The 9972-nt window shown below is 44.3% G+C and overlaps 1 protein-coding gene across 1 annotated transcript; it reads left to right on the plus strand.

Moving 5' to 3' along the window:
- The first annotated feature begins 128 nt into the window (after positions 1 to 128).
- On the plus strand, positions 129 to 9208 carry NPC2 (NPC intracellular cholesterol transporter 2). Its single transcript, XM_067730221.1, has 4 exons — positions 129 to 428; positions 3644 to 3751; positions 5340 to 5512; positions 8359 to 9208. The coding sequence occupies exons 1-4, from the start codon at positions 347 to 349 to the stop codon at positions 8443 to 8445; spliced, it is 450 nt and encodes a 149-aa protein (XP_067586322.1). The 5' UTR covers positions 129 to 346; the 3' UTR covers positions 8446 to 9208.
- The last annotated feature ends 764 nt before the right edge of the window (positions 9209 to 9972 follow it).

Raw genomic sequence — 9972 nt, forward strand, 5'->3', positions numbered from 1 at the left:
TGCAGGAGGAGGGGGGATTTGATTGGCTAGAAATGCTCCCGTTGCGGAAGCATTTGTGGGACTCACCCACAAAGCCCGGACGGAGCATTGGAGAGAGGAGCTGGGCCGGAGGGAGGTGGAAGCCAGCTGGCCCGGCAGCAAAGCGGACCGGATGGGCGGGGTTTGCGAATGTCTGGGACCCTGTGTCTGGCTCCCTGGAGCCGGGGGCGGGGCGCGGGTAGGCCTCGGACCCGGTTGCTGGTGACCGGTCGCCTGACTGGGCTCCTCCCCCGGCCCGCCCCTGAAGGTTTATCTTGTGACCGCGGAATCCGGTTCTTCGTTCCTTGAGCTTGTAGTCTCAGCTGCGATGCGTTTCTTGGGCGCCGCGTTCCTGTTCCTGGCACTCAGCGCCTCCGCCCTGGCCGAGCCGGTGCATTTCAAGGACTGCGGTGAGCCCCGGGGCCAGCCTGAGGTTCCCGCACCCTCTGCGGGGAGACCCCGACAGAACCCGGTGCTAAGATCTCCGAGCTAGGTTGGGTGGGTCCCCCGGGCCGCCAGGCTCAGCCTCGGACCCCTCGTGGAGTGGGCTGGAGTGGGTTGGGGTAGGGGACAGGGTGCTGGCCTGGATGAAACCCGACCACTCACAACTTTTCTCCTTCCTTGGAACGCGTGTTTGGGATCCCAGCACATTCCTGGAGGTGGGCCTTTTGCTGAAGTTTCCTAAAGATTGTAGGGCAAACAACCGAAGGTCCATGTGCAGCGTTGGGCGTAAGGGGTGCGGCGCAAAACTGCTTTTTATTTATGCCTTGTGCCTTGGATGTCCTCTGCCTCTCCACTCCTTTTGCTTTTTTAAATTTCCGTTTTGCTGATAAATGGAAAGTCAGTTCTCCTTTTCATGAGTTATTCCGTTAGGGCGTCCTTTGGGCTATGGAATTTTGTGATTCTTACCAGTTTTCCTCTCATTTATAAAACTCATGTTGCTGGTCACAACTTGTGATGCATAACCCTGTCATGCAGTTATGGTTGGAATCTTTGTTGAGAAGCACAACAGGGGGTAGAAATTGTGAGCTCCTTCAGTCAAGTCTATCAAATTGTTTGAGCAGAACTTTTCTGAAGTGGAGAGGTGTAATAATAAATGAAAGAGGCATGAAACTGATTTTATAAAATTTATGAGCTGGAAGGAAGCTTGGAGATCCTATAGTCAATCATTGAATTCCAGAGATGTTAGGTTACTTACCCAGTCACACAGCAGAATGGCAACCAGAATAAATTTGCTCCTTCATATCCAGTGCCCAGGTAATAGTAACTGCTTAATAAATATTTGTTGGAAAAGTAAATGAGGGAAGAAATACTCTTTCCACTATATCTCCAAAATTCATGTTGAGGCAAAAACAAAGTTGGGGGCTAGGAGACAGGAGTGATTAAGGAATAAAAATTTCTGGCCTGTTTATACTTAACAAATGCGGTTCCACTGAACTAGGAGACTGGCATTTGAAAGATCCTATTATCACCTCAAATTACTGCCTTTCTCTCCACTAAACTTAGTGGCCAACATTTGGATGAAGACACTGTTAACTTTATTGTCACTCAACTCTCACAATCTATTTTACAGATGAGGAAACAGGCACATTAAGGTACTTGCCCAAGTTCTTACAGCAGTAAGGAACCAGGTTCCTAGTAAGCAGTAGGAAACTAGTGGGTGTTTGTGAGTCACTTTGGGTTTCAACAGTAACATTAACATTAAAAAAAAGGTGGGGGGGACTCGCCTGTTCCATCCAGTGGTTAGGGCTCCCCGCTTATACTGCAGGGGGCAGGGGTTTCATCCCTGGTCAGGAAACTAAGATCCTGCAAGCCGCGGCACGGCGAAAAAAATTAAAAATTAAAAAAAGAAAAACAACTAAGGAAACTAAATCCTGACATTGTTCTGCTCATGTGAATAAAGCAGGTGTTAGACCTATGGCAAAAACCTCTTAAGGGAAGGAGAGTTTCAGTTACAGACTTTCAATTTACTTTTGAATTGGGAAATACAGTGTAAAAACTTCAGTGCCCACATCAAAAGGTTTTTTGAGTCCCACTCTATGCCCCCTTTCCCTGAAGTGGTATTTCCTCAAGTGAGAAATGGGGCCAAGCGAACTAGTTTTGCAATTTTTGCAGGTTAGGACTGAGAAGTTTGCTCTATTGACACTGGAAGTCCAGGAACGTCTTGTCAGCAATAATAAAACTGGATGAAGGAGCTACAAGTACTGCCCTCTACTCAGTTCCTACTAGATCATGTGACCCAGCCTTGAAAGAAACTAGAAGTTGAAACTAGTTCAGCATAAGCACTGATTTTCAATAAGTTGTTGACTAAAATTCCAGATATTTTCTTTCCTGGCCATAGACGATAGGACAGAGTGGAAGAGAGTGCTTAAAGAAGAGAATCTTGTATTTATTGTTTGAGAACTTTGCCATGATGGAGAAGCAAGTTGGTGATAGGGAACTGCTAAGTATGATTTACAGACCTAGCTGAAGCAGTGTTAGTCAATACGATGCAACTCTTCCACCCAAGAGCAGGCAGATAATGTGCTCTCAACCTGCCTTTTCCTTTCTGTCTTCATGCATTCTACTTTTGAGACAGAGTCCATTCTATTGTCTAGATCCATAATTTCTACCCACAAAGTAAATTTGAGGTGAGAGGCTCACCCTTTGTATGAAAGGGAAACTTGCTAACCCACCCAGGAGCAGCTACTCTAGATTGAATTCATGGACTAAATCCCAATATGATAGTAATAGTGAATACCTATATAGCATTACTATGTTCCAAGCACTTATTTCAGAGCTATATGTGTATTAGCTCACCTACCCTATGAGGTAGGTACCATTATTAGCCCCCAGAGAGGCTAAGTATCTTGCCTTAAGGTTCCATAGTAAGTAATGGAGCCAGTGAGATTTCAAAGCCAGGTGTCGGATCCCAGAGTCTAGCTGTCAGCAGTGGTATATGAGTGGCGGAGCTTAGGCTTACCCTGTCGTTTACTTGCATTCTCTCCCATTCAGCTGTCTGGTTTCAGGGGCCTGGATGAAGTAAGGAGATTCTTAAAGATTTGTACTTAACCTTTTTTGGTCAAGGTATTTTTGTCCTTGTTTAGACTGAAAAAAAAGGACACACACCCTGCCTCAAAGACACTTATTTTGAAGAACACAGGTTCCAGAGTAGAGTGTACTACAGATGCATGCTTAAGATTGTTCTCATCGGTAGGAGTGTACAAAGCTCAGAGACCACTGATCTGGAGAGCTACCAGGACAGGATTGAAAGATGGTAGGGAAAGGCAGTTAGGGAGCAGCCAGTCTCAAGATTCCAAATGGAAACAGTAGCGGTGCAACCTGAGCCATCGCTTATGCTGAGTGTGCTGCTTTAAAATCCTGTGTCAGGATGGAAGGAAGGGTGGGGATGATTTCCCCTGGAATAGCCCTCCCAGGATATAGAGCAGGGGAGCTGACTAGATATACTCAATAATTTCTTTAATTCCCTTTTGCCTGTCAAATGTGAACAGTTTCCCGGGGACCACGGATGGTCGGAGAAAGAACTCGCCCCCATTGGGAAGGCAGAGCACCTTCCCGTTAGGTAAGAGACAGCCTAGGAGGTTTGTTTTCCCACCCATTTCAATAAATTTTTCTTCTTTTGCAGGTTCTGGGGTCGGAGTTATAAAGGAAGTGAATGTGAACCCGTGCTCCACCGAACCCTGCCAACTGCACAAAGGACAGTCTTACAGTGTCAATGTCACATTCACCAGTAGTGAGTAAAAGTGGCTCTTACCTTCAAATTCATCTTAAAGCGTAACATCAATCTCAAGTATTGGAATAATTGTGGGAATATGAGGGAGGGGAATTGCAGTCAGGAATTCTGTGACCTCCCTCTCAATGGGCAAAGCTTGGACTCACTATGCTTCCTTCTCATACTGGGTTCCCATATGCCTGTTTCTCAGAATCCATAGTTGCCAGACTCCCTTCGAGCAAACAGGGGGATTTCCATGTTTTCACAGGTCAAAGAAGACAGCTTGGCTTCTCCGTGCCCTATTTTTGGTTCACATTTCATGGGAGTGTCAACTCTGTTTAGCTACTGACTGCAGAGTGTTAGTACAGACCCCAACCCTGTAGACTCTGGAACGCCTCCAAAGTGTTATTTCAAGCAATATATCTTCTGGCTGTTAAGTCTATTTTCTGCCTGAAAATATAGGAACAATTAATATTTAGCCTCTGTAAGGTTTGGGGAACTCACTGGTGACCCAAGAAACAATCAAGAAGCTTTCTTCTTCAACTTGAAGGCATGTTATTGGAACTTGTTTCTTTCTGGTACCACATTCATTTCCTTCAGATTCCCAGGAATCTAGACAATGTGAAAATCTCTGTTTCTAGAAAGAGCATCTACCTTGAATCTTTCCCTCATTTTCTATCCTATGGAACTAGACTAGACAGACTAATTAGGAACTTTGAGATTTCTGTCATCTCTTGTTTGTAAGCCTAAAGACAGCTCTTAAGTCCTAGAGTTGTTCTCTCTCCTGGACAATACGCTGTCCCCTCTAGTGTTCCAAACCAAAAAAGTACCTTCTAAACAAAAGTAATTCCCAACCCAGACAGAAAGAAAGAAGCAGAGCCAATGCTCTGGATCTCCAGAAAAACCTAATAGTGCATAACTCCAGTTGCCCTAATTTTAGTATATTTATTCCTCTGCCCAACTTGCAATATGGAGGGTAGAGGTTAGCAAGAAATGTTCCTCTTTCTTTTACCCAGTTTCTAAAGGGTTACCGCTTTCACTGCTGTTACAGCCCGTGGCATTTCTAAGGAGACTCCTGTTCCCTCTTTCCATATTGTCTTCCATTTTATTCTTAATTTCTATCGGAATCCTTTGGACAGGGTATTTGAGAATTCAGAGACCAGTCTCCCCAAACCCTTTAAGATACGCAATACACTTTGACAGAACCTGATGTAAATAGTAAACAGAAAGTTTACCACCAAAAATCAGTTAGCTTGTTCGATAAAGTTATTTATCCATCCAGGTGGCTCTGATTCTCCTGAGAAACTATGAAGGCAGTGAAGAGCAAGGTGGGGTCAACAGCAAAAAAAACAGCCCCCACTGACTGCTTTTTTTTTTTTTTGTATAATTCAGTAATTTTTCAAGTTTCAGAGTGAATGCTTACTGTATAGCATTCACGGAGGTACTAAGTATAACTCCAAAGAGAAATAGACCCTAGGAATTAAGAGGTACAGAATTTGGTTTGCTATCCCAGCAGTGCCGTTGCTTGAGAATATGTCTGAATTTTTTATTTACAGTTTGGAAATAGGCTGTTTCCATCACCATCTTATTCTCTTTTTTTTTCTCTTAGGCACTCAGTCTCAAAGTAGCAAAGCCGTGGTGCATGGCATTGTGATGGGCGTCGCGATTCCCTTTCCTATTCCTGAGCCTGACGGTTGTAAGAGTGGAATCAGCTGCCCCATTGAAAAAGACAAGACCTATAGCTACTTGAATAAACTACCGGTGAAGAGTGAATACCCCTCTGTAAGTGACATTGTAGTTGAGGACACCAAAGGTCCTGTGACTAGATTGGAAATATGAGGAGAGGGGGCAGGAAGAAAAGATTAGAATAAGAATCCTTTATCTCTATGAGGAAGAGTTGGACACCTGGGAGAAAGGAGTGTAGGAATCTTGAGCTGGGGTGGAGAGTTTTCACTGTGTCCCTTTTTTCTTTGTCTCTTGCTTAATGGTCAGCCTGGGCCTAACGATGCCTTTTTTATATACAGTATTTCACTAGATTCTTGTGACCACCTGTGTAGAGGTCATACTATCCCCATTTTACAGATGAAGAGATGTTAGCCTCCAATGCTATGCAATATGAACAGAGTCCATTCTGCCAAGAATTACAGCCTAGATTGAGACCCAGGTCTCGTGATTCCAAAACCTGTGCAATGTTATAAGATTTTAGCTAGGTACCAAATAGTTCAAGATTTCAAGTAGTCAGAGCATTGTTATCAGAAAAACTTGGTTTCTCCATTAATCTCTTAACAAGAAAGCAGTAATTTACTAGGTCCGTAGCAGAGCGGTGGCTTTTTCCTTTGCTTTCTCTCCTCCGCCACCACCACCACCCCCAACCTTCACCTCTGACTCGCCCTGCTGTACCTACTTCTTTTTCTACCAAACACTTGTGAGATAGAGCCTGCTGGAATGAGCCTGTTTTAACAATATGAATCTTGATAAGAATGGAGGAAGTAAAGGGATTACTTTTTTTCCATGAAGAAAAAGAGCTGTATTTCTTTGTTGTTTTTTTTAAAAATTTATTTAATTTTTGGCTGCGTTGGGTTTTTTTTGTTGCTGTGCACGGGCCTTCTCCAGTTGTGGCAAGCAGGGGCTGCTCTTCGCTAAGGTGCGCAGCTTCTCCCTGCAGTGGCCTCTCCCGTTGCGGAGCATGGGCTCTAGGCGCACAGGCCTCAGCAGCTGTGGCACGTGGACTCAGTAGTTGTAGCGCCCGGGCCCAGCCGCTCCACAGCATGTGGGATCTTCCCGGACCAGGGCTCGAACCCGCGTCCCCTGCATTGGCAGGCGGACTCTCAACCACTCGCCACCAGGGAAGTCCTTAGAGCTGTGTTTCTTAAAAGGCGATCAAGTAGAACCAGGAGCAATCTGGCCATTTATTTCCTAGAAACAGCAAGTAATTAAAGGACATTCTAAAAAGACTCAAATATAGGGAGTCTGTGCTTAAGCGGTATCAGAGACCCTAAAGGTCAGGAAGAGATTTGTAGATTAATTTGCAGAGCAGCCAGGTAATCATGGGCATATCTGAGCCTCAATAACTTAGAGTGTCTAGTTAGGGCCTGATACCGAGTAGGCACTTAATATATGGTAGCTATTGTTAAGTGACATTTCATTTGTTTTTTGTTTGTTGGTTGTTGTTTTTGTTGGTTTTGCCATGCCACGCAGCTTAAGTGACATTTCATTTGAAAAGCAGCTTAAACTATGTTAATGTGTGCACTAAGTGAAACAGTAGTTGATGTGTACTAGTCTTGAAAAATTTATCAAACAAGTTTCAAGAAGCTGGGTATCACTGTCACTCAAATGTTGCATTCTGAAGAAACATTTTGAGTACAAAAGAGAGGTTGTAACTAAAAGCAAGTAAGCTTAAGAAAGGACTGGCAGAGTGCCAGTGCCTTATTAAGAATTAGAAGAGAGAGCTCATAGTATGAGTGTTAACAAGTCAAGGCAGAGATCTCTAAGGGGGTATATTATTGAAGAAAGAAAAAACAGTTTGGGCTTCCCTCGTGGCGCAGTGGTTGAGAGTCCGCCTGCCGATGCAGGGGTCACGGGTTCGTGCCCCGGTCTGGGAAGATCCCACATGCCGCGGAGCGGCTGGGCCTGTGAGCCATGGCCGCTGGGCCTGCGCATCCGGAGCCTGTGCTCCGCAATGGGAGAGGCCACAACAGTGAGAGGCCTGCATACCGCAAAAAAACAAAACAAAACAAAAACAGTTTAAGGGCATTAATCAAAACTATATTGCCACAAAGGTCATTGTCCCTGAAAGTATTCATACAACCCTAAACTTCTTTGAACATCCTTTGTGCTTTGACATTTCATTTTCCAATTAACAAGTAAGTTTCCTGAGACCTAGGAATCTAACTTTTTACTCTTCATACTTCATAGTTAAAGTTGGAAAAAGCTGGATCAGGTTGTCAAAATGCATGTGAAATTGTTTAAATGTAAAATTATTTTTCATGGATGGCTTTATTTTTTTTTAATTAATTAATTCATTCATTTATTTATTTTGGCTGCGTTGGGTCTTCTTTGCTGCGCGTGGACTTTCTCTAGTTGAGCGAGCAGGGGCTACTCTTCGTTGTGGTGTGCGGGCTTCTCACTGCGGTAGCTTCTCTTGTTGTGAAGCATGGGCTCTAGGCACACGGGGTTCAGTAGTTGTGGCTCACGGGCTCTAGAGCACAGGCTCAGTAGTTGTGACACACGGGCTTAGTTGCTCCGCGGCATGTGGGATCTTCCCCATCCAGAGCTCAAACCTGTGTCCCCTGCATTGGCAGACAGATTCTTAACCACTGCGCCACCAGGGAAGTCCTGGCTTCATTTATGTACCATTGATCTCAGAGGGAAAAAATGCTTTAGAAATTGTATTTGAGAAGCTAACTGCTAACACCAAATCCTAGGTGTAACTTGGTTTGCCCTTCTAAGCTAAAGGACACGGGCTGTGCCCACATCCCAAGCAGCCTTCATGGTGGCATGACTTGAAGAAAAGGATGAGGAATTAGGCAGTTTGTTACAATTTACATTTAGGATTCATAGTTAAACCCATTCTGGATTGAGGTGAGGTTCTAGTTTCATTTTTCCCAATTCTTTTTCTCTTTCTCCAGATAAAACTGGTGGTGGAGTGGGAACTTACGGATGACAACGACCAACGTCTCTTCTGCTGGCAAATCCCAGTACAGATTGAAAGCTAGAGCTATTTGATGCCAATATGTCCGTCTGGGGGTGAGAGAGCACGGGTGGAGGGAGAGGAGGAGAGATCAAGTCTAAACTAAATCAGTGCCATAAGATGAAAGGAATTTCTAGACTGCCGTTCTAGCCTCTCAACCTCCAAAAGCATCTAAGACCCTATTTCCTGAGAGCTCAGAACTGTCGCCCCTGTATTATCCTTTGTAAAAGGGTTGAAGGAAGGAAGAGAAAGTGAGACTGTAGGGATTGATTTAATTGTCTTCAGGGAGAGTTTTTTGTTTGTTTGTTTTGGTTTGGTTTTTGCTTTTGGGATAAGGAGGGTCTAACCAGACATGATCCAAATGAGGCTGCTTGGGGGATATTGGATAACTTGCCCTAGGGTAACTAGCCCTTGCAGCAAAGCACGGGTTCCAAACCACATCCATCTAAGTGGGATATTACATCTGCAAGTTCCTCATCTCCACGTGCCTCGTTGAGTTCAGTGCATCTGGCCAATGAGCTTCCTCACCTCCAGCTCCGCTGCTTCACTGGCCATGACTTGCTGTGCAGTGGTGTCCAGCGTGGTAGTGGAGGGGAGGTCTTCTACAACAGAAATTCTCTGCAGTTAGCTCATGTCTCCTTTACTATCTTAGGTGGTTTTCATTAAATGCATCACTTGATTAGCAGATGTTTGATTTTTTTTTTTTTTAACAACACTAACTTGTGGCTTCTTTATGCACCTGGAAATGTCCCTTTGAATAAATAAAAACTCGTCAATCTTTTTTTCTGGGCTGTGGACACCTGCTTCTTTCACAGAGTATGTTCCCCCAGATCCATGGTAGGTGGACACCTGGTCCCGTGGTCCCAGAGTGCAGTACTGTAAAGACATGACTTTCAGAAACTGCCACTTCTCCCTTTCACACAGTTAGGCCTCACCTCTCTATCTTACACAAAACGACCTTGTTTGCTTCACTTTGCACAGTCTTATACCACCAAGTGTGCTTGAAAGAAACAGTGAAAGCAAACATCACCTAGTTGAATAACAACATCTGCAGGGTCAGGGGAACTGAATTTGGGGTTGAGGCGGGGAGTAGGAAGTTACAAGTTGGCATAAGTGCAGCAATCTTTGGGAACCTCCTGCCTTGAAGAAAGCCTAGAAGCTTAAAGATGAAATGTGAAGTTGCAGGAAGTAATGGCTAGATTATTTAAATCTTGGAGTGTCCTGCTCTTGAAGTACAAGTATAATCATGGGGCATATATTTTGCTGTTTTGAATCAATGTACTATCAGTCAGGTTTTAGCTGTCACAGAGATTACAGCCCTATTCACAAAGGAGTTGGGTAATGTGGAAGGTCATCTCTTTTAGTCTGGGGTGCTTATGCAGCAAATAAGTCATTTGGTCCAGTTCTTTTCATCCTACTGATTTCACTAGATTTCTTGGATTTCTTTGGCTTGTGAGTTTCCCAGGAAAACCACCAGGGGACAGCAATAGATTGGGAATAATGTTATCAACGGCCAAGATTTCCTAGTTAATTCCTGGAGCCATTCAACCAC

Source organism: Pseudorca crassidens, chromosome 1 (genome assembly GCF_039906515.1).
Source record: "Pseudorca crassidens isolate mPseCra1 chromosome 1, mPseCra1.hap1, whole genome shotgun sequence".
Taxonomy (NCBI): domain Eukaryota; kingdom Metazoa; phylum Chordata; class Mammalia; order Artiodactyla; family Delphinidae; genus Pseudorca; species Pseudorca crassidens.